General features: G+C 39.2%; 1 protein-coding gene across 4 annotated transcripts in view; it reads left to right on the forward strand.

Annotated features, from left to right (window-relative positions):
• LOC126382170 (uncharacterized) overlaps positions 1-24,716 on the forward strand; it is a 67,606-nt gene extending 42,890 nt beyond the window's left edge. For all 4 annotated transcript variants that reach the window (XM_050031953.1, XM_050031956.1, XM_050031954.1 and 1 more), the window contains 2 exons: positions 1,752-1,925; positions 22,875-24,716. In XM_050031953.1, coding sequence (XP_049887910.1) covers positions 1,752-1,925; positions 22,875-22,957 — 257 coding nt within the window. In that variant the 3' untranslated portion in view covers positions 22,958-24,716. The remainder of the gene's footprint in view (positions 1-1,751; positions 1,926-22,874) is intronic.
• Positions 24,717-25,629: the final 913 nt, after the last annotated feature.

A 25,629-nucleotide genomic window follows, 5' to 3' on the forward strand; every position in this document is an offset into this window, starting at 1 on the left:
GGCTAGGTATGGCTTCCACATGTCCGAATTCAGCAAGTTCCGTATACTAATTCGGAAGCTTACACAAATCCGCGTATGCTTCCGAATTATTATTCGGAACCAACCCAACAGCCAAAGTTTTTAAGCTGCCTTATAGTTCCTTATTCAACTCTTGATATCCTTGGCTCAACTTTGGCTCGTGTAAAAATGATCCTTAGTGCAACTTTGATACCACTAAACAGTGAACCATCAACTGATCGCACCACGAATCGCTTAACTTTAACAACAAATTCATAATAGGTTGTCTAACAAAAACTATAATAACAAAGTGGCTGTTCTAAACTTCAAACACGTTACAAATCGATTAAATTTTCCTTATCAACCTCAACGCAGCTTTGGTAGTCCTTTGAAATGCTCACACATTAAGGTTGTTAAATCGAGCTGAAATATAAATGGGAAGCCATATCGACACATTTCCCGGGATTCACTGAAATAAGTTACACGTAGTCGTACAGTCACATTTTCAACTTACACTGTACCGGAATAAAGTTTAAAACTCAGTACGGATATGGAATCACGTACACGAGTAGGAACTTAATAAAACCCTATACCAGGCTCGCAGTAATATGTCGTTTACTAAAGAGAAAATTCCCGATCTAGGAGAACAATTAAACATATCAGGGGAGTTAAAAAGGCTACATCGAAGCAATTCATCTAAAAAAAAAGCAATATTACAATATGTCATTTGCACATATAAAAGTAAATGTGCAATGCAATCAATTGTCAATAAGCAAAATTGCTTTCTTAGATGAATTGCGTCGATGTGGCCATTTTAATCTCCCAGTATTACAAATCTACCTATCAGATAAAATCAAATCAGACTCGTCTATTTGTAATACGGGATCAATACAGACCACTTGTTTTACCACTACTGCTTCTGAACGTGTTATGGCTTACAAAAGAATGCATTCTTTGAATACTCTACTCTTCTTACCAATCCGTTGATGCTTTGGACCTTCTAAAACACGCTATCTTTATCTCGCTCTCTTAATCAATTATCCCTACACTACATGTCCAACAAATTTCAGCAAAAGACAAAAAATATACCATGAACCCTAGATAAGCCTCTCTTGAATGAATATAGCATGGCAGAAATATACTATACAGCCTATTGCGAAGAGATGTCAGGAAAATTTACCGTTCTGAGTGGTGCCATTGCAATCGAGCTATACAGGGTGTTAGAGAAACCGTAACGGAAAAAAATAGAACGTCTACTCGGTTGTACTAAAAGCGATGGTCGATGTTGTCGAAAAAGTTTAGTTGAGATTTTTAGCTTTGCTGCGTCGCAATGTAAATCAAACAACGAGACGATGGTTATGTATATCGATGGTTTTTAGTAGCTTAAAGCAGACAATTCCGTTTCTAAAAAAAATAAAAAAGAATCGTGAAATTCCACTTGATATCAACTGAGAATTTGGTTTTGTTACGGTGTCATTAACACTCTGTATTTAATCATCATCATTAATTTAAGAGCCACACTCTTGTCGGTGTAGCATTCTCCATGCTACTTTTTTAGGGAAAAATAGGGCAATGGTTTCCTCTTGCCTTCCGCCCCGCAGTGCTCTGTCTGACGCGAGTGGGTTGCCGCCCAGAGTAGTCTATTTCAAAGCCGTAATAGGACTCCTGTCCTCCGCCTCTGAATAGTACTTAATGAGGTTCCTATAATATTCTAGTGCAATATTTTGTAATAACGGTCTGCTCGTACGTTTCAGTGCTGAGAATGATGGCAATAATGCAGGACGGAAATAACGAGGAGTTACCGAAGGAGTTCGTGGAGGGGGGCCGCACGGGGCGTAGGAACGCCATGCCCGACATCCTGCACCCGCCGGAGGCCCACACCACCACCGCTGACTTGCCGGCGCGGCTGCAGCAACTCGCCACCACTGGTGAGTACCATTTACGATCACTTGTTTGTATGAATTTTAAAATTTAAAATTAAAAAAAAAATAGTTTTATTTAAATAGTTATAGTTAAATTTAAAATAATTGGGAAACTTACAAAGTCTGCATAATGACGATCTCCTTAAATCATAAAAATCGTATGGATAGAATAAAGACCCGGTCGCGATGGTGTAATAGCTAACCCAAAATAGACCAAGTATCCAGCAAGAGTATGTAGACTTTTGCCTCAAAAAGAGAACGCTGCTGCTAATTGTAATGTGTGGATTAGTTAAAAAGTTTTGATTATGTATATGTAGGATATTACAATAATTGACCTTTTAAGGCCGCTAATGTAACTTAACGTTTACAGCATTGGATTTGTCAAGGTTAGGTTAGGTTGCATAGTGTTTTAAGAGTTCTCCATTTTCATGTGCATAGTGTTTCAAACCTTGGTAATATTGAAGCCCTAATCTGTAGAGAAACCATACAACAGATTTTTCATTTTATCTGTTGAAGATCTGCGTTTCGGCCGTCATTCTAAGGGTTATGCGGTGGTTTTAGAGTACAGATTATTGATGAAGTTCTCCATTCAGATTGCCCGTGTTGCCGTCCTCGTGTTCTGCCTAATCTTCCACGCATTCATATTCAAGGTCAAGATGCTGCAGTCATTGGTGAGTGTGTCTGAAATAGGGCTTTGGAAAGTCAAACGGAGTATTCTCGGGCGTTTTTAGTCTCGGTGCGTCATATGAAAAGTGGATAGGGTCTTTTAGAACGGTCGCTTGCATTATACTATAATTATTCTTTCTTTTCTTGATTTCTCTCTCGAAAGTTTCCACAATACTAGGACCTTACAGTTCAATATTCACATCATGTAATTGTTTGAACAGTTGACCCTTCGGTTTGGTTGGATAAAAATTGCGAAGAGAAGAAGGAATTACTTGAAAATGGTGGCCCCTTACATCCAGGCCTACCACAAGGCAGAGATGTGGCGACTGTTGGTAAGTGGAAGTAACCGCTTTAGATACGAGTTTATTTGCACATACGCCATTTGAAAGAACGATGTCCATTATGTTCCAATAAATGCAGCTACTATAAACTGACCCCGCTAATATTGCTATTGGAAGTATAGCTTTTGTGAGCCACGTGTGAAATTTTCCTTTGAGTCGTTTAGTGGGTTTTCTTCCCAGGCAAAATTGCTTTTATCCTTTTTAATCGAATGTATTTGCTCTAGCTATTCTTCCGGTAGCATACCAATTTCTGTAGATTACTGTTAGGCGTTTGATGTTCATACAGTCCTATTTGTTGAACAGTGAGTGAAACCAGCTGGAAATATTGCTGTAGCCAGGAGCGTCTGCAGGGATTCCTCAATTCTGGATGTGCGAAGAGACGTTGCGCTGTGCCCAACGTCACTTATTCTCGAGGAACGTCTTGTGGTTAGTTTGTTCGTTGTAATACGTTGGGAAATCTTCAGTAGCTAGGCTTTCTCAGCATATATCAGTCCTAACAAGTTTCTTGCTTAGGTAAACAGAATGCTGTGTTTGAACAGATCCGGCGTGTGAGACTCCAACCAAGTCAGAGGAGGTTCAGACGCGGCTGAGGCCAATCCTTGGCCACCATCGCGGGTGTGACGTCATTCGGCTCAATGACGCAATACTCCGAGAGATGTTAGGGGGTGAGCATTGTAACTAATATACAGTATGTATTCTTCGAACAATGATGTTGAATGCTCATGTCAGACCCTCGTCTTTTTGAAGCTTGCTTGGTTAGGTTACAATGCGAGAAAAATAGTTACTCCGCGATTTATATTAAAATGGGTCTGATTGACGGGTCTAACTCTTATGAAGTCCCGTGGGGTAGATTTGGGGAAGTTTTGCTTGCAATACAAATTACAATGAGGTGAAAGATATCGGTATATAGGTAGAAATTGTTTTGTTACAACAACTTGAAAGGGGACACGTCAACAAGTTTTCTGTTGAGAGAATCAACACAAAGGGCACAGGGCATCAACATAAAAAAGGTTTATTATAAGTATAGTCATAGAGGGTGACTTTATAACCCTTGATTTAAGAGTTTAGACTGGAGATTGCATTATTTAAGGTTTCTTTTGATTCATAGTTTGTTGTGGGTTATTTAGCGGTTAGGGGTAAGTTTTTTTTTGCATCGGTTACTTCTGTACTTACTCGAACTAGAAACATTTTGTGTTATATCATATGTTACATGTCTATTATCATGATGATGATATATCATCCACAGCAGACGTAGAAGTCTGTACCAGTACACCAGTCTATAGGATTACGTTTTGTCTAACGTGATAGTAGATGGAGGGGTTCGAATCCCGATGGAGATATATCACTAAAATCACTTTTATATCCTCAATTGGTTAGGACGGCTGATCACCCGTTTATCCCAAATTAAGGTGATAAGTTAAGCATTCAGTCCCGGCTATTATTTACTTAATAAGTATGTGAGTATGTGGTGGTTACATGAGCCATATCAGGGCCTTGGACGACTCAATAACCCTGACACCAGGATTGAGAAGAGTGGTCATTGATTTCACAACCCAGTTGATAAGCTAAACACTCCGGATATTTCATACAAAAAATTTCGTTTTACACAGACACTACACATTAACGTTATAGTACACGCGCATCTGTGTGTGTGACGTCAGACGCCCATACGATTGAAGACTAAAGTAAAACTGATTGGTAGGTAAACCTGGCTCAGCCGCTGGTGGGGAGCGAGAGCTGCCGTTCTCTACGTAGTATTCCTTATTCTGTGCCCTTCCTTAAACAATTAAAATCATCAAGTATTTATTTACATCTGAACGTTGATATCAATATCAAAATTGGACGGTCATGCATGCTCATGACCTGATGATAAAAATGTCTATGAATGTCTATGATGTTATGATAAAAATATCAACAACAGCATCCTGTGGTCTAACACTTGGCAAGTTACCTAGTTGTGGATTCTATTCTAGTAAATCTGCTGAATTGCTCAATTAGCACTTCGCTTGTCGCGCAAATGATATTAATTATAAAGATCTCTTGAAAAACATAGAGTAAAGAATACTACTAAGTAAAGAACGCAACTTTTCGCCCTGCACCAACTCGTATCGGTGCCGATTTCCTTCACCCCAAAATATTACCGTTTTCACATAATCAGACACCTGTGTAGCCTAAGAATAATTTATAGAATATCCGAGAAATCGTTCATTGCTGACTGTTTATAAATAATTTCTGAGAAACGTGATCACGCGCTCACGTGACGACCACATTGTCCTCGGACGTGAATCAATGAGGTTTTCGTATGTATCAATTTTACCACGCTCTATACAAAAAAATCACTGTTGTAAAAAATTGTAAGTGCGAGTGAGACAGATAGATCGCGCTCTTCCTCTTACACCTTAGCTGCTTACGGTTATTTAAGACTGAAGTAACCCCGGACACTTCATACAAAACACCTCCTTTTACACAGACACTCCACTACACATTGACGATATCGTACACGCACGTATGTGTATGTGATGTCTGACGTCAGACGCTATACGATTGCAGACTAAAGTAATACCGAAAGAGGAGGAGAGGGAAACCGAGCTCAACCGCTGGTGGGGAGCGGAGAGTTGCCATTCTACACGTAGTTATTCCTTATTTTATGTTAGAGGGATTAGGTCGGCGCCCGATACGAATTGGTGCGGGCGGAGAGTTACAGTTCTATAACTTGTATTATTCATTATGCTATGGCATGGTTCCATCCTCACTTCCACGTTGAGTTGAGATTCATTAAAAGGAGGCCTCAGCAAATCTTCCGCTACACGCACAATCTTATTTGCATAAATACAAATTTGTGTCTTTTTATGAATGTACGCTTGTTTAATCTTGGTTGATATGCAAGACAGCTGATGTACGCAATGTTTATTTATATTTATAAAGAGCTGTTATCTTACTATAGTCGGAATTACGAGCATCGCCTGTCACGTTTACCCATTGACGCACGCTCTATCTAATAGATTGCATTATCTGATAATACCCAATTGGCTCTAGTACGATCTGATGGATAAATACGTTGATTGGATACAAAAGTAGGTTTGTAAATACGCGGCTGCATTGATGCTATGTTAGCGTATGTGGTAGTTAAACCCGGGTTCCCGGAACGAAAGAAAGTTTCGAAATTAACCATCTAAATTGATTGATTTTAGAAAGTTTTACAACGATGGCAATACCCGGGGTTCTGAAAATATCCCTTCTGTCAAATTACCTTCTGTCATCTGGTGATGAAGTGTCCTGGTGGACACTTCATACAAAAATCTCGTTTACCGCGGAAGTACGAGTCAGACAGTCTGCGCGCGCTCTCTCCCTTACTCCTTAGCGGCTTACGGCCATTTAGACTAAAGTAAGACCCAGAGGGGGTGAGGCACATGTTGCCCGGCGCCCGATACGAATTGGTGGGGGGCGGAAAGTTACCGTTCTATACGCAGTATTATTCTTTATTCTATGTATAAAATCTGTGTGTGTTCTTGCAAAGGTAGTATTTGGTGATACTCAATGAATGAAATGTAACAATACCATGCACTGGAATAAATAAATAAATGTTTTTTCTCTACCGTCCGATTGATGAGGGGAGACCTACAGTCTGCGTCCAGCTCAGGAAGATATACGCATTGTACAAACATACATACATAAACTCACGCCCGTAATCCTTAATAGGGTGGGCAGAGCAATAAGTAATCAAAGACAACTTGCAGCCAGTGTTGATTACGAAGTGTTAAGAAGGATATAATGAAGCTTATGGTGACAAGGGATCAGCCTACACTGTAAAAGTATTAAATTATTGTGTATATGGCATTCTGTTGATCCGCGTGTGTAAGAGTAATTATTGTAAAACCTGACGGAATTTGCGTTTTGTAACCTGGGTGCGGTTTTACAGTTTACGTTTGTTGCTAGCGCCGTTAATCATGACATGAGTTTGCTTCATGCAAACAAAATATACAGAGATAGAGAGGATTCATAAAAGAGTGAAAACCGAAGCGTGAGTCGCGCATAATACGACAAAAAAATACCTATTCCATTGTTTGCGCGACAGACAAAGAGATTATTTCTTTCTGCTTTGGTCTAGTTCAGCAGCTGGTAGGGAGCGCGGAGAATTGCCCGTTCTATAGTAGTGTCATGTCTTATTCTATGCCTTTAGACATGTTGGATCATTCCCACTTTGGTAACATTTGCTGGTACAGTCATGAGCAATATAATGTACCTACTTTAGGACTCTGTCGCTCTAAAATATTTGACATTTAGTGAGACTTACAGTTAAATTTGTCAAAATAGTTAATGTGACATGGTATCAAAGTGTATACATATTAATGCTCGTGACATCACTGGTTGATTGACGTGAATTGTTCGAGAGTTGTCTCATTTTGGTCATTTATGCCGGCGACTTCATCTTTGTGCCCGTTCTCTAAGTTCTCTAAATCCGTCCCTGGAAATTATCCTATGTACATCTCTGGGTTACGATATATATATTATACTATTAGAATTACATAATATATATATACAGACAGAGATACAGTACAGTACAGTACTGTGATAGAGTGACGGGCGACGTATGTCGAGGCGAGAAAGAGTCGCGCGCTTACGGTGCTATGCCCGCAGATAGACAAAAGGTCGGTCACGAGTAGGTTTTTTATGAACACCATTTCGTCACGTGTTTCTCCTTGTGACTGGCAGCGAGACTTATTTTCAGCTCTCACCTTAACCTTTACCAAATGAAGTTGTATATAATATTAATAACAGGGGGGTTAAAAAGGCCATATCAAAGCAATTCATCTAAGAAAGCAATATTGCTATTTGACATTTGTTTGCATTGCGCACTTACTTTTATATGCGCAAATGTCAAATTGTAATATTTCTTCCTTAGATGAATTGCATCGATGTGGCCTTTTTAACCCACCAGCACTCTACTGCTCACGCTAAGATTCTAGTATCATAGGTACAGACCACGGATTTGAATCACATTATGTATAGAATTATGTTGCTACCTACATTGCTTCTCTTTATTTTGATCAGAATAGTAACGGGTGGCAGATGTAATTGTGCCTGGGTGTAATAAAAAAGGTCATCATTTATACTCAAAAACAAAGATCAAAGATGCACATGTCTGTTATCCATGAAATTCGAAGGTTGTACGAAGAAATATCTGTACAGCGCCATCTATATTGTTTCTGAGGAACGTAGCCTGAAAAGTCCCTCAATACATTGTTAATATAAACCTTTTGAACGATGAATGCTTCCACGGAATAAAAGAAGGTTAGAAAGGCCCTACGCGCATTTTGTATGAGAACCGCTGCCGCCGGTTCAACCCCACTCTCGTTTACTACTACTCTTGCAAACAGATAACTACGATAGCTCTACTATTTCTCAAATTCCATAGCCACTTTACCGGCAATGTATATTTTATGTCATAGACAGCAATTTTATCATTAATTTTCGTTAGATACTGCATACAAAAGTATTTTTTTGATAAATAACCAATCATACTGAAGTGTTTAGCTTTCAAATCAAATCAAATCAAATATACCTTATTGCACACAACATACAAAACAAATTAACACAGATATAATACACAAGACAACCTTTTAATGTACCATCGCGGACGAGTGGAGTGCAAAGTTGAAGTATGAACTATTTGCTCATACTTGTATGGCGCGCATTTCGGGCTCACTTGACCCTTCCAACTCCTTTCTTCTATTCCGTGGTACATACAAATACAAAGAATAACACGACAAATATCTCAATTAATCAATCAGTCAATGATTCTTTATTACACAAACAATTATAACAATTAATTGTTTTATTTTACCAAACGTGCAAAAAATACATTAAAGTTGATAACAATCTAGGCAAATACATTTTGTAGCATCGTTAATGTGGGTAGAAAACCAGTGGTCGGGTCGCCGCACTAAGCACAGCTTGTGTCGCGACGACCGGAAAATATCGGTATCTGGATCTATTGAAAGAAGTTACCTATAACGTTTTGAACTACGTATATAATTTCCTATGCTTCTATTCTTTTATGTCGCTCAGAACTAGTGTTGCCTATCGATAGTTGTAACAATCAATAGTATCGATATCAGAGCTGGCGAGGAGTGGGTCTATATCACACATCTCTGCCTACCCCTTCGGGGATACCAGTGTGATACTATGTTATGTTGTGTCAATAGTATCGATAGTTCTTGTAATAGTTTTTTGTAGCTTCTTCTTCTATCGTGTGTGGTGTCAGGGTTACTATTGAGCCTCCAAAGGCCCCCGACATGACTCATGTAACGACTACGAACTTACACCAGTAAGTAGTATCCGGGACCAACGGTTTAACGTGCCTTCCGAAGATCGTCTTACTTTCAGACAATCAGGTGATCAGCCTGTAATGTCCTAACCAAACTAGGGAGCACAAAGTGATTTTTGTGATATGTCCACACTGGGATTCGAACCCAGGACCAACGGATCGTGAGCTCAACGTTCAATCACTGGACCACGGAGGCCGTTTATGTAGTAATACTATCGACACTGTAATATTTTAAAATGATAGTATTGATCTGAATGCGGTATCGACACTAGCGATAGATGAATTTCATTTCATTTCTATGGTACTGTTGGCAACAGTATTCGGAACCGTTATTTGCTAGAGCGAGATAATGCGTCCCCACGCAGCATGTTCTGTAATCAAGCGCACTGCCAACAGAAACAAAGCTAATTACTTCTCTCGTGACGGATATACTGTTTGTTTAATTATCCTCATCACCACACACTTCCAATCAATCAAGCCATCTTTTGACAGCAAATGAAGCTAATAATGGTTTCTATAGTTGTCTACAAGCTACAAACAAAAAAAAACAACAACAAAGCTATATTTATTTGAAGAGAAGCGTTTACAAGATCTCGACGCAAAGCGCCAAATACGGAAGACTCGACCGAAACCCTCCTATAACTAAACATTCAATTCTTCAGACCAACTTTATTGTGTGCCGTGTGACCGGACCTTCAAGTCGAAGTTCGGTTTCGCCAGCCACACCAGATCCCACCACAACAACGTCCCGGGATAGATATTTAGGAGTCGTCGTCGCCGGACACGGTTTGGTCGACATGATGATGATGATTAAAAGCTACATAAAATACGTCGAAAATACCAGAACAGACCGATCGCTTTCGATGTACTTTATAGTCAACTATCTTTACATAAGTATATGACAAATAAATATTTGTTAGTGTCCGGATTTGTGTTTGCCTATCACGTCACGATTGACTTCACCGTGAAATGCAGTGCAGTCAAGTGTCATTGTGTCCGACGGAACTTTCGGTTTCGGCAGAAAATCCGCGACAAGAGCGTGGCTCTTAAATTAGTAATGTGTTGGATCACTTAATAAAAATATGTATACAAAATAATTGCCATAGAGGAAGTTTCGGTTTCGGCTGAAACTGAGGGCGACATTAATAAACAAATCTCAGATGAGACTGCCCTCAAGAGTCCTCAAGATCATGCTCAAGTCTGTTTTTATATGACAACTGCCACATTGACATGATCTTGAGGGCAGTCTCGAAGCTGAGATTAGTTTATTAATACCACCCTGAGGTCGACGCCGTAGATTCGTTTTTTGGTTCAGCAAAAATCCTGTTTGGGTCGGACACTATAAGTGGTGGTCCGTATCCGGACCCAGGATGTTATTGGGATTTTGTTATTGTTTGTATCTAAAGACTCTAAAGATACTATGCCTACCTCAAGATAGATACATATTACGACTTACGACGCTGAAGGTTATAACCTACGATACGCAGCAGTATGATAATACGACATTGCCCGAGCACGATCAACTGGGATTAAGATAACGGGTGATTACGCACTATAACGCTCCGTTGCTCTGCTGGATGTGTATGAGTTTGGTATACACAAACTATTGCGCAGAGCCGTAAGGCGTCATAAGAAAACTTGCAGTACTTTTAGAATTGGCGTCCTAAAATGTGAAGCCAATTCTAAAAGTACTGCAAGTTTTTTCGTTAACAAAACCTCGCAATTGAGACGCTAGTAAATAATCAATCCAGGTAAAATTATGTGTCCCGATCACTACATAGTATAAAACAAAGTCGCTTTTTCTGTCCCTATATCCCTATAAACGGTTAAATCTTTAAAACTACGCAACGGATTTTGATGCGGTTTTTTTAATAGTTAGAGTGATTCAAGGGGAAGGTTTATATGTTATAATAACATCCATTAAATAGTGGAGAAAGACTGTTAATTATTTATAATAATTTCATTTTTTTTCTCAGCATTGCAACCCGAGCGAAGCCGGGGCGGGTCGCTAGTTAGGTATTAAAATCGAAAAAAAAAAACAAAAAGAAAATCACATCAGTATGTGACTTTTCAAAAAGCCCTTTGCGTATTTTTTTTTTTACTATATAGCGATGAAATGTTATTGCATGCCGATTCCCCGTCGTCCTTTGATCTATAAACCGTTTAACAACGGTGATACGTTACAAGCAATTTACGTATCTGTTTACACAGTTACCCGGTTCCGACACTACGCATAAGTAAACAGATAACATAATTGGACCTGTCATGAACACACTACAACGGGTAGTTTACAGTTTGTGTACCTACGTCATGTTATTGGGCTCAGACTAGTTTGGTCCATAATAAGTGGTATGCGTAGGCCATTCTATGGTCTACCGACCGAAATATCCCCAGCCCTAGATATCTTTTCTTAGGCTATAAAGTGTCCAATCATCTTGCGTCTTCTGTCCTCAATAACTCTCAATATTTGTCTCCTTTCCCTTACTCTACTAGCACTTCTTCATTAGTAACCCTTTACGTCCAACTTATTCTTTCAGTCCTCCTCCAACACCACGTTTCAAAGGCTTCGAATATCTTTCTGTCACAGAAGACACAGAACATAAACACACAGAAGACACATAAGTGATCAGAATTTGCCTTTCAACTGTTTTAAGACAGTAGTTAAACAAAAACTTTACAAAAAAGGTTATTATAAAGTTAGTGATTATTTAGAAGATATGAATGCAATGGGATTAACTGTCTGAGAACTGATATTAGGCAGCTAAATTACTCAATTGTATACCAATATTTTATGTTTATGTTTATTTATTTTTTAAAGAACGTCTAGGGCCCTGTGCATAGGTTTTTCTTGCAGCTTCTTTTCCCCGGCTATACAGGTTGTGAGAAGCTGCAGCAGTTTTAGGCGGAGTGTAACTATGTTACCTACTGAATAAAGATATTTTTGAATTTGAATTTGAGTGTCAGTGTCCAAGTTTCACATCTATAGACGGCTATACTCCAAACAAAAGTTTTGATGCATCGTGTTTCATGATCATAGAAGGAAAGAGGAGAAGGGGAAGACCAAGAAGAGATAGAACAGAATTGATCAGCCTAATTTGACTAATACGTCACTATGCTAATGAATATCTATATCTAGACGTTATAATTAATAATACCTATACTATAAATCCTGTCGAAATTGTGAATATACTATAAGTACTTACTATACTTAGCTATTTTTATACTAGATAACATAAGAAGTTTATTTAGGCGAATTTTTGAAAGTTCTTCTTTCGTGTGACCTGGAATCATCTCGTTTTTAGATACATTTGGGACTCACGAAGTGATTTTTTGCCGGGAAAAGAATTCAATCGACCGACCGGGCTTTCTGGCCTCTGTAACTAACCACGAAGTCCACGAAGGCCGTATTGAAAATGCTTTCGCCCGTTAGGTAATTATGGTGACACATCTTTCAATTCGACCGCCAACAATTAGGTTTGTTTGATTTGAACGACTTGTTTGATTTGATTTTGTGATATATAAGACAGAGACACTTGAAAAAGTCACCCAATTATGTACATATAAAATATATTGCCTGTCTACAAGTAGGTAGGTATATCACAAGTTCACCACATAACAATAATAGACAAGTCTCCGAGGGACATGTTACTGTCTAAAGTATCAGCATACTATAAATTAAATGGTTACTGAAAATAAATTTAATATTAACGTAAAATTGGATATATGTCGGTTTGCAGTCTGCAGTGAATACTTGGACCTTTGTTAAAAGTGTCAACTGATAATACATTTCAGAAACAGGGATAGAAAACATTGCACGTAAAATTCATCATCATAAACAGCCCATATACGTTCTGCTGCTGAGCACAGGCCTCCCCTCAATCAACCGGAGGGGGTATGGAGCATACTCCACCACGCTGCTCCACTGCGGGTTGCTGGAGGTGTTTTTACGGCTAATAGCGGGGACCAACGGGGGAGCACGGAATCATCTTACTTTTTCAGAAAATCAAGTGATTCGAGCCTGAAAAGTCCTTACCAAACAAAGGACAATCTCATGACGTGATTTCGACAATGGTCCCATCGGGAATCGAACTCGGACCTCCAGATCGTGAGCTTAACTCTCTAACCACTTCACCACGGAGTCTGTTTGTGGCCTTTACCTCAACCCATCGGTCTTACTTTAGTCTTCTATCGTATGTCTGTAAAAAATAAGGTGTTTTGTATGAAGTGTCCGGGTTGTGCCAGGAGCTCAATTCATCAGCATTCAATGCATTGACTTAAGAAGGTCAATGATTTTATGTCCTTTATGTACTCGCGTATTAATCGAAGGTACTAAGTGGCGTATCTAATTCGTGAGATAAGTCGTTCAAACAGCCATAGTTAAGGATGATAATCAAATTCATAGTTTAACAATGTGCGGACGTCATGAGAAGCGAAACATTTGACTATGAATGTCTAAACGTTTGAATAGATCCCTCAGTCCCTCACTATGACGTTTATTTTACATACAAGTTCGTATCACGCACTTCTATTTTGTTATATTGCGGACAGCCCGGACACTCCATATAAAAATCGCGTTCATAGCTTCTTACCCGCGTTTCACCAAGCGTTCGAGCAAGACAAACAGCGCGCGCGCTCCCTTACTCCTTAGCGGCTTATGGCTTTGACTACAGTGGCCTCCATCGCGGAGTGAGATAAATCAAGCTCGCCATAGGCCCCGATTTCTGCAGACACATCCTAATTTTATTTTAAGTTACACCTGTCATTTTCTTATCCGCCGAAAAAAAAGGGACAGATGATAAACAGTTGTTAATTTTAAAATGAATTAATAACTCGGGCGATTAAAATAGGCATCTCGTTCATATGCAACCCGCTTGACGTGTGCTGTCAACTTAATTATGTCGGGTCATTGGCCAATATAAAATGTTGGATGGGTTTTTTAAATTTCTGCCGTGTTCCATAAAGTTTGTACCTGTCGATTACCCATCCCTTTCCTTTTCAGCGGATATAAAAAAATACAAGTATAACTTAAAATAAAATTAGGTGTGTACTGTACACACCGTACAGGAGTTAGCACCATAAGCTTGTAGGCATTAGTACGGGGCCGACTGTCTCTTGTATACGTACTATTATTATTTATTCTATGCACTGAGGTAAAATCTCTTTGGAATACCGGACAAAAGCGTTGAGAGGGGTTTCAACAATAGTCGGACAATAGTAAAGTAGCTAGACCGAGTATGGCCGAGTGCCTACACAAAGGTAGATTCATTTATAAACAATACAATACAGTCGTACACTTCAGAAATGGAAAATGTATAGAAAATGAAAACCTTGTTATTAGTACCAACGCTGCGTTGTGTTCGTCTTAAACTTCTATTCCTGGCGGCAACTCTTTCTTCTCCACATGACTTGTAAGTACTGTAATGGCGGCGTAAATCTTAATGTATTAAATGTACGAGGAATACTCAGGAATAAGAGTTGAAGTCACCGATTGAGTTGCAATAGACTTATTATTCTAAGTAGGTAGTTAAAGGAAAAAAATGATAATTGGGCAGCCTCTGAAAACGAATGAATAATACATATCCAACAAAAACATTTTCATATAAAATTATGCCAAGACGGGATCAAAAACTTGTCAGATCTCAATTAGAGACAAGCTTCTACCTCTACACGCCCTAATTATACAAACACTAAGTTCACAAACTCTACACGTTAGGCATAATTTGTGACTTGGCCGTTTTGCTACCATTGAATACTGGCTGCGCCGATGTTTATATTTAGTTTTTAAACTATTATTTATATATGTATTCGAACACACAACCCAATCACTCACAAACCCTTCCTTTTCCGGCGCACGTTTAAAAAAAAAAAAAAAAAAGAATATACGAACTGTCACCTGTCAAATCAGTGTGTGTGTCGTCATCTGTGTACAAGAGGGTCAACGCGCGCGCATTTGTTTTGACTTCTCAAATATAAACTCATTGAACTATAAAATACATAACGCAAAACGCAAATATAAACTGCAAAAGTGCTGTGTAAAGTGAGTGCAGTGCAAATGTAACAATTCGCTCTTGTTGGACAAGTTACCAAGGAGAAACAACCAGCGACCTAAAAATTCAAAAATTCTAAGGTAACGTGCGCCTCCAAGTGTCTGGTCCCTCTCACCGGATCCTATTTCCTTACAATTTACACGATTACTATTATCTATTTATCATAGTTTCTTAAAAAACTCGTAAATAACAATTTTCTGATAGACGCCGCGTGCCGGTATAAACCTGTTTGAATCTTATTTATTTCCGCACATCACGCATTAAAACATTGTTATATCGCATTTATTTACATAACATTATACATGTAACGCAATATTTACGTAATTATTATTGTATTTCAATAATAAATACTTTCGATTCTCGCTCAATCGGTAGGTATCTACCGCCATTTCTACGCCATTAATTTGTTTACGCTCACGCTATTCTCAACCTTAACGCTATTGTATTACGCACTAAATTCGCTTATAATATTAACTCGTTTCTCGATATTTAACCCGCGTTTTCTAATAATAATAGTTTTACTCAACGGTTTCTATCATGGCAAAATCCAAAGAAAAAATGGATATTGACGATATTCAAGATAATTTTAAAATAAAAATACTTGAAGAGAAAAAACAAAGTTTGTTTTCTATAATGCAAAATTTGTATAATCTGAGCCTAAAGGTTTCCGATCCCACTATTCAAACGCAATTTCTTGCTAGAACGCTTTCTATTGATAAAATTCGCTCCGATTTTATTGAAACAATAGATAACCTTGTAATTGAATACATGCGCGCATCTCCGGAGACAAAGCCGAATTACAATGTCTTAAACTCATTTGACGAATTATACTGTTTTATAAAACAGACAGAGAACACTCTGAGAGAAAAGTTAAACGCTAAAAACAAAGATTTTGATCGCCTCAACCCAAAGTTGCCCCCGCTTCAGTTAGCAAGTTTTGATGGTACTCCCAGTAGTTGGCCAGTGTTTTATGAAAATTTTCGCAGTCTCATACATTCCAATCGCAGGCTATCAAATGCTGAAAAAATACAATACTTAATTGGTTGTCTCTCAGGCAAAGCTCTTAATGTATGTGCAGGCATCTCCGCTACCTCTGAGAATTATGATATAATATGGCAAGCTCTCATAGATAAATACCAGGATACCAGGGTACAAGCCTCTCTCTATTTAGAACAAATGCTACAGCATAAACCCAATCAGTCAATTGATAATTTTCTAAATAACTTTTGCTCCGCTGAAGCCGCTCTCCGTCTTTTAAGCATTGATGACTTGTCAGATTTCATGATAACTCATATTGCATTAAATAAACTTGATAAAGACACTCTCACCTTGTTTGAACAAACTCACAAACAGTCAGAAATTCCTACCTTTATAGAATTAAAAAAGTTCTTAAATGAACAAAGTAAAATTCTAGCGCTTCGCTCATCCGCTCACTCTCAGCCTCAAAACTCCAACAAACAAAATAATAATAATAATAAATTCACTCCCAAAAATAAATCTACTCATGCTTTTGTTGCAACACCCGAGTGTACATACACTGTCACTCAACCTCAAACTCATAATAATTTTCAACAATTAAATTCATGCAAGGTATGCAAGTCTACCTACTCTCATCCCCTATTCAAGTGTGAATCTTTCTTAAACGCAGACCCGCAAACACGCAATAATATTGTTCGTCAAAATGCTTTCTGCCAAAACTGTCTTGGTTTTCACAATATAAATATATGTAAGTCACAAAACAGATGCCTAACTTGCAACCGCAAACATCACTCATTATTGCATATAAACTTTAATAACAAAACAGCCCCATCGCATAACAACGTTGTCAATAACGCATTCCCGCGCTATTCCGACGCCGCAACCGCTAGCTACCGCGTTCCCCCTCCCGCGCACGCGCCGCAGCCGCACCCCGCGCCGGTTCAGCCGCCGCTCGCTCCCTACGCAGGCCCCGCGCACGCCTTGCCGTGTACGTCGCTAGCGCCGCCGAACGCTATGACTTGCGTTGATGACAACGATTGCTCTCTTCACGCTGCTTCCGCACGCAATTCAAATACAACAGTTTTGTTACCTACCGCATCTGTTCATGTTTATAAAGATAATAAACCAAATAATATCCGCTTATTTCTAGATACAGGTTCTATGAGTAATTTTATTACGAAAGACTGTTGTGATCGCTTAAATTTAAAAATTACACCCGCTTCTTCAACTGTCAAAGGTATCGGTCAAACCGAAAGCAAGTCTCTCGGATTAACGCAATTTAAAATGTATTCGCGCTTTGATTCTCGCTGCTTTTACACGGTAAATGCACGTGTAATTGACACCATAACCGACTACTTACCTAACACTCAAATTGATGTTACGGAATTGTCTCACTTATGTGATCTGCCCATGGCAGATGAGCAGTTCTACGCGCCCGCTGCAATCGATTGCCTGATAGGCAACGAATTGTTCCCGCTTTTACTTGGTTCTGGAAAAGTAACCGCTCCCAACTCATCGGTAGTAGGTATACAAATTACTCTCGGATATGTCGCTATGGGTAAAGCCCAATGTACTTCACATGCATCGCACACTCAAAATTCACGCACTCACGCTTCTACTACGCATAACGCACCGCTCACTCATAACGCACCGCTCACGCACAACGCACCGCTCACACACAACGCACCGCTCACGCATAACGCACCGCTGACGCACAACGCACCGCTCACTCATAACGCACCTCTCACGCGTAACGCACCGCTCACGCACAACGCACCCCTCATTCATAACGCCCCGCTCACGCATAACGCACCGCTCACTCATAACGCACCGCTGACGCACAACGCACCGCTCACTCATAACGCACCGCTGACGCACAACGCACCGCTCACTCATAACGCACCACTCACGCATAACGCACCGCTCACGCACAACGCACCGCTCACGCATAACGCACCGCTCACGCACAACGCACCGCTCGCGCACAACGCACCGCTCACGCATAACGCACCGCTCACGCACAACGCACCGCTCACGCATAACGCACCGCTCACGCACAACGCACCGCTCGCGCACAACGCACCGCTCGCGCCACGTTCATCTTGTACTCTCACTCAAAACGAATCTTTAGACGCATCTCTCACAAACTCGACTTGCAGTCACAACACTCCACACTCGTCTCACATTCTAAACATGCACAACTCAGACAAAACTTTCTTCTGTAATACAGAATCTCTTTCACCCGAACGCTTAACGCAACGCTTTTGGGAAATAGAGAATGTCCCAATTAGGAAACATTTAAGTCCAGATGATGAGACTTGTGAAAATATCTTCCAGTCAACGTATACACGCGATGATACTGGTAGATATACCGTAGAACTTCCATTCAAAGAGAATCCATCTCAATTAGGGAACTCTTATGGAATCGCTAAACGCCAACTATTTTCTATAGAAAAGAAACTCGACTCTTCTAATTTACGCAAAGATTATAACGCTACAATTCAAACTTACATTGACCAAGGCTATTTAACTAAAGTTGACCACTTAACGCAAGATTCTCACTCTTATTACATTCCGCATAGAGCTGTCTATCGCCCAGAAAAAGAAACTTCAAAAACACGCATTGTATTGAACGCAGGATGTAAAACTACTTCAGGCAAGTCACTTAACGATTTACTCTACATAGGTCCCAATTTACAAAGTAATCTTTATGACCTTCTTTTAAACTTACGCATGTTTTCTATTGCACTAATAGCTGACATCGAAAAGATGTATTTCCAAGTTCATCTTGCACTCAAACATCAACCTTATCAACGCATTCTTTTCAGATTCGATTCCGATTCTCCTATTGATGTATATCAATCCAATAGAGTTTGTTTCGGTGTATCAAGCTCACCTTATCTCGCTATGCGTGTAGTTCGCCAACTCGCCGCAGACAGCCGCGATACTCACCCTCTCGCAGCCTATGAAGCTGAAAACCACATGTATATGGACGACTACATCTGTTCCATTGATGGTATAGATAACGCTGAAAAAACATATAAACAAATGGTAGATATGTTCAAATCTGGTGGCTTCAATTTAGTTAAATGGATCTCAAATAACCACGCTCTCATGCAACGCATTTCTTCTTCTCACAAAAGTCCGCAAACAATAAATTTAGATTCTGATCCTAACGCAGCTACAAAAGTCGTAGGTATGCAGTGGCAACCTACTGACGATCATTTTCATTTCTCAACGCATATTGAATCACAAGAAAAGTGTACGAAACGCTCAATTCTCTCAATAACCGCTCGCTTATTCGACCCGCTAGGTCTCATCAGCCCAGTTGTCGCTTTTATGAAGCTTTTAGTACAGGAATGTTGGAAGCTGCAACTCGATTGGGATGATGAAGTCCCTGATTTCATTTTCACAAAGTGGAAACAATTTCATAAAGAACTGTCTCACTTACATAAATTGAAAATACCACGCCATGTAGGTATAACTTCCTCTATGAGAGTCACACTTATCGGTTTCGCTGATGCTAGCGAAAAGTGTTATGGTGCTGTCATTTACGTACGCATTGATACTGGTGATGACTCGTACGCTAACTCTGTTAAATTACTTACCTCTAAATCCAAGGTATCTTCCCCAAATAAGACACTCGCGCGCCTAGAGCTCTGCGCAGCTCTATTACTCGCAAAGTTACTCGCCGCCGTTTGTGACGTATTAAGCAAACGTTGCAAAATAAATAATATATACGCTTTCTCTGACTCTACAGTAACGCTTACCTGGATTCACTCTCCCGCTTATAAATATCACACGTTCGTAGCAAACAGAATCTCTCAAATTAATGAATACTTACCCGCTCCGCATTGGTTTCATGTTCGTGGTGTAGAAAATCCCGCCGACATAATTTCGCGACCTGTAACGCCTTTAGGATTACTAGATAATTCTCTCTGGTTTCATGGCCCGCAGTGGTTATCCGGTCCTATCTCTAATTGGCCTGTAAAAGAATTTAAAATAAATCACAACGATGAACAGGAATCTAAAACTATCGCCGCACCTATTTACACCACAAATGACTTAGAAAACTCTGATCCTATTCTAGAACTCTCTCGACGCGTCTCCTCTTGGTCAAAGTTATTAAATTCATTGGTTTATATATTACGCTTTACAAAAATATTAAAATCAAAAGGATCTATCACAGTTAATGACTTAGAACAATCTGAACTATACATTGTACGCTATATTCAAAATAAATACTTTTCTCAAGAAATTCATTCGCTTAAAAATAATAAAATTTGCTCTAATAAAGCCATTGTAAAACTCAACCCGTTTATTGACGATAAAATTATACTTAGAGTCGGTGGTAGACTTTTTCATTCTCAACTGGAATTTGACCAGAAGCACCCTATATTACTACCGGCTAAAGACCGCATTGTTTCTTTACTGGTTGAACATTATCATAAAGTTAACTTGCATACTGGACCCGCATTATTATTGGCTCTCCTGAGACAAAAATATTGGATACTTGCTGCTAGAAATCTAGTTAGACAAACAGTACATAATTGTAACTTTTGTTTTAAACTCAAACCCCGCATAACTAATCCCCAAATGGGTGATCTCCCCGCTATTAGAGTATCTGAAGTTAAATCATTTGTTCACACAGCTGTAGATTACGCTGGACCTTTTTTCATAACGCATATTAGACGCCGCGGAATAAAAAGCCATAAGGCCTATGTGTGTTTATTCGTGTGTCTAACCACAAAAGCTCTACATTTAGAATTGGTCACAGACCTAAGTTCCGATTTATTTCTCGCCGCTTTTAAACGTTTTATCTCACGCAGAGGCCCAGTCTCCATTATTTACAGTGATGGTGGTACTAATTTCATGGGTGCCAAACGTAAGTTAGACGAAATTTATTCACTTATACAGTCCACTAATTTACACAATGATTTGTGTCAAGCTCTGTCTCAACATAAGATTCAGTTTAAACATAGCCCTCCTTATGGACCTCATTTTAATGGCCTAAGTGAGACAAATGTCAAAAGTGTTAAAACACATCTCTACAAAGCTATCGGCAAGCAAGTCCTTACTTATGAGGAATTTAATACAATTTTAATTCAAATTGAGCATTTGCTTAACAGTCGCCCAATTTGCGTACTTTCTAGCGATCCTTCGGATCTATCCGCATTAACGCCTAATCATTTCTTAAATATAACGCCTTTAAAATTCTTACCCGCAGAAAGTATTGACTCAAATATCCCCGAAAACAGACTGACTCGCTATCAGTTGTTAAATAAAATAGTCCAAAGTTATTGGAATCGTTGGAGCATGGAGTATCTTACGTCTCTTCAACAGCGACATAAATGGAATAAACCATCAAAGCCTGTTACTGAAGGGACAGTTGTTGTTGTCAAAAGTGACAATTCACATCCAATGTACTGGCCTTTGGCTATTGTCTCAGAGACTTATCCCGGAAAAGACAAAATCATTCGCGCAGTTAAAGTTAAAACTGCTACTAGTAGTTATGTACGGCCTGTAACTCGACTTTGTCCACTACCGTTGCAATAATTATTTACAATAAATATTCTCAAACGCTCTTACTCTTAAAATTAGTTAATTAAATTCTTAATTTTAATTCATTAAATATTCAACTCTTTCTTGCAATGTAGAGGAAACCTCTAGGCCCCCCGAAGTTGGCTGCGCCGATGTTTATATTTAGTTTTTAAACTATTATTTATATATGTATTCGAACACACAACCCAATCACTCACAAACCCTTCCTTTTCCGGCGCACGTTTAAAAAAAAAAAAAAAAAAGAATATACGAACTGTCACCTGTCAAATCAGTGTGTGTGTCGTCATCTGTGTACAAGAGGGTCAACGCGCGCGCATTTGTTTTGACTTCTCAAATATAAACTCATTGAACTATAAAATACATAACGCAAAACGCAAATATAAACTGCAAAAGTGCTGTGTAAAGTGAGTGCAGTGCAAATGTAACAATTCGCTCTTGTTGGACAAGTTACCAAGGAGAAACAACCAGCGACCTAAAAATTCAAAAATTCTAAGGTAACGTGCGCCTCCAAATACCATTGAGGGGAGGCCGGTACCCTGTTGGGGCCTCCCCTCAATGGGAGATTTTCTTTTTCAGAATTAAAAATAAAAATAGTTCCCAAGAACTCCTTAGATGGCGTTTAACGAACTAAATAGGTATGTTATTGGGCCATTGCCAAGATGCCTCGAACTAATAAGAGAAAGTTTTATTTTTTCCTTGTTACTGTTCAATTTTGGAACATAGATAATTAGTAAGTTCTTTGCAATAAATTATTTGATTTGATAATTATTGTGACATGTGATATGATTTCAAAATTACATCGTAGAAAATCAGAAATAATTATAACATTCCGTTATTTGAAGTAACCTACCAAATTCAGCGCCATCTATCCAGTAGCTAGGAAACAAATGAAAAATAAAATAAAATTATCAGGAGGGTGAAGGGGGGTGGTTTTGCTACATTGCGTGAATCAAAACCTAATATTACTTTATCATTTCTTTTTGTAATAAGTATAGGCGTGTGAGCTTATATGTTGTGTTGTTGTTCCTTTCAGACCCAGACAACCCGCAACCGGGTCCGTCGACGTCACAACCCGAGCAGAAGACAGACGAGCCACAGAAGGAGAGCGGCAGTTGAACTGTCTCACTCACACACAGGACTTGTCCAAAGCTAAAGTAATCTCAGGTATAGTATTACGAAACGATGATGTAGCCCCACCAATAGAATATGGTGTACAAAATTAGATGTTAACTCGTACGAAGATTCGCAGCTAATATAAGGCTGTTAAGTGTAGATAATTGGGCTCGAATCGCGATTTTGTCTTAGTTGTTTAAGTAATTTTTAATTTTGGTGAGTTTTGAAGTTGACGGAGAATGTACACGGGTCAAAATTGTAATTCCTCACAATCCAAAAAACTGTATATCTCTAACATCTCTGATTTTTATCAACATGAATAATGTATCAAGAAACTTCTGCACATACTTATCCGTAAAAAAACTCTTTGAATTCTCGCAAACTCTTCTGCGTGCCGGAAGCAATTTGTTTTAAAAGTCCTTGAAATAACATTGCCATTTTCTCAACTTTCATAGCACATACTATCGTTATTCATGTATGGTAATATAATTGGTTGTGAAACCTTTTCAAACGACATCGATTTTCCCGTTTCGTCATATTATGTAAAACAGTGAATTCGTATACATACACATTGGCTTTCAGAATTTTATTCGTCGCTCCTAACTTAGGGGGAAATAGAAGTTTTCACAATTTATTTGTCAATTCGCACAAGTCAAATTGCTTTTTAAGTTAAGCAAAAAAAAAATTGTTACGATTTGGACGTGTGAAGGTGGAGAACCTCGTACGGGTATGACGCGGATTTGAGGCTACCAATTTATATTGGATAATTCAACAAAGTTGTTTTTTGGCCCAGTTTAAGTTGGTCTGACCCGCCCCGTACCCACTCGAGTTTAGAGTAAATGGCTATTTTATAGAAAAGGTAAGCGTGTTCAGAAACTTGAGTTTAGATTCCGACTCCGTCAGCATTCTCTGTCAAGTTTGAAATGCGGTTGTCTAACACCCTTATTCTAAGATGTGTATTCGAAACTTCCTCCACTCGACTCTGCCTTGCTGAGAATTTTGGTATTTTAAGTTGACATTAACGTCCTCGACTTGAGGACTTTCCTCACTGGAGTCGAGCATACCGTATTGCCAACAAAATAATACGAAAATAATGACGTCATGCAGTACTGGAGTATACTCGAGATCAGGTTGAGGCATTCTCCAAGAATACTAGTTTTGAGCTGATTTCGAGGTCTCCCTTAAAGTCTCAACTGACTTCGAGTAAATATCTTCGAATACTGGTGTAAAACTAATGTATGACTTCGTCGTCTCTCAATTAATGAACAAATAATGTAGATTAGAATAGCAACACTCAATTGTGTGAATACGTAACGTACTTTTTAAAGAAGTTGTAATTTTCATTGTGTAAATTGTATTTGAGTTTTCAAAAAAGCGAACCTCGTAGCATTTAAAATTTGTGGTAGCTATTATGTAATTGACAAAGTGACACCAGTTTGATAATAACTATTGTATTTTTTACATGAAACTTCGGTGGCAACTTTGGAAATCCATGATGTAGTGTAAGATATGCAATTTGAGAAATAAAAAGTATTGTTTCAAACCTTAAAAGCAAAGATATATATTTTTCCGCTCTGTCGGTCGGATATGGGGTGGAAGCTAATGTACCTACCTAATAAAATTCACTTGCATAGGTAGCATAGGCGGATCGGGGGCTGTCATTACCCCCTGGGCGACAGGTTGGGTCATGGGTGGCAATTTTATCCAATCTTCTACGAAGATAGGTTGTCTGCGACCTGGTAACCTCTCCCCCCTGTCGTAAAAGCTGGATCCGCCCCTGTAATATTATATTATATATAGCTACAAACCCACTGACTGACTGACTCACTCACTCACTCACTGACATAATTGTTCTCCCAGAAGGAGCGTCGGGGGGTAAAAATGGTGTATGGGGGATGTGATCTGGACCTTCCGGTGAGTATGGGAAAACTTCCAGATCTTGGAAAACTGCTCCGCATCAGGGAGACACCCTACGGCCTGGCGCAACTATCGCACCTAGAACGATTCTTTTTCCACAAAACCTACTTAATTCCTGGTCAAATTCAATCACTGGTGAAAAAAAATCAAAATGGCGGAAAAACAAGATGGCCGCCATACAAAAAAATGTTTTTCCAGAAAATGCCTCGGGGGTAAAAACTGTGAATGGGGTTGTAATCGGAACGTCTTGTTGAGTATGGAAATACTTCTCGATCTTGAAAAACTGCTCCGCATCAGGGAGACACCCTACGGCCTGGTGAAACTATCGCACGTGGAACTTTTTAGTTTTCACGATACCTATTTAAATATTGGTCAAATTTATGTGCCGGTGAAAAAAAATCAAAATGGCGGAAAAACAAGATGGCCGCCATACAAAATTTTCGTTTTTCCAGAAAATGCCTCGGGGATAAAAATGAAGTATAGGACGTGTGATCGGAACGTCATGTCGAGTATGAAAATACTGCTGGATCTTCGAAAACTGCTCCGCATCAGGGAGACACCCCCACGGCCTGGCAAAACTATCGCACCTGGAACGATTCTTTTTTCACAAAACCTATTTAATTCTTGGTCAAATTCTATCGTAGTTGAAAAAAAATCAAAATGGCGGGAAAAAAAGATGGCCGCCATACAAAATTTTCGATTTTCCCGAAAATGCCTCGGGGGTAAAAATGATGTATGAAGAATGTGAACGAAACATC

The sequence above is a fragment of the Pectinophora gossypiella genome, chromosome 3, assembly GCF_024362695.1.
Source record: "Pectinophora gossypiella chromosome 3, ilPecGoss1.1, whole genome shotgun sequence".
Lineage (NCBI taxonomy): Eukaryota > Metazoa > Arthropoda > Insecta > Lepidoptera > Gelechiidae > Pectinophora > Pectinophora gossypiella.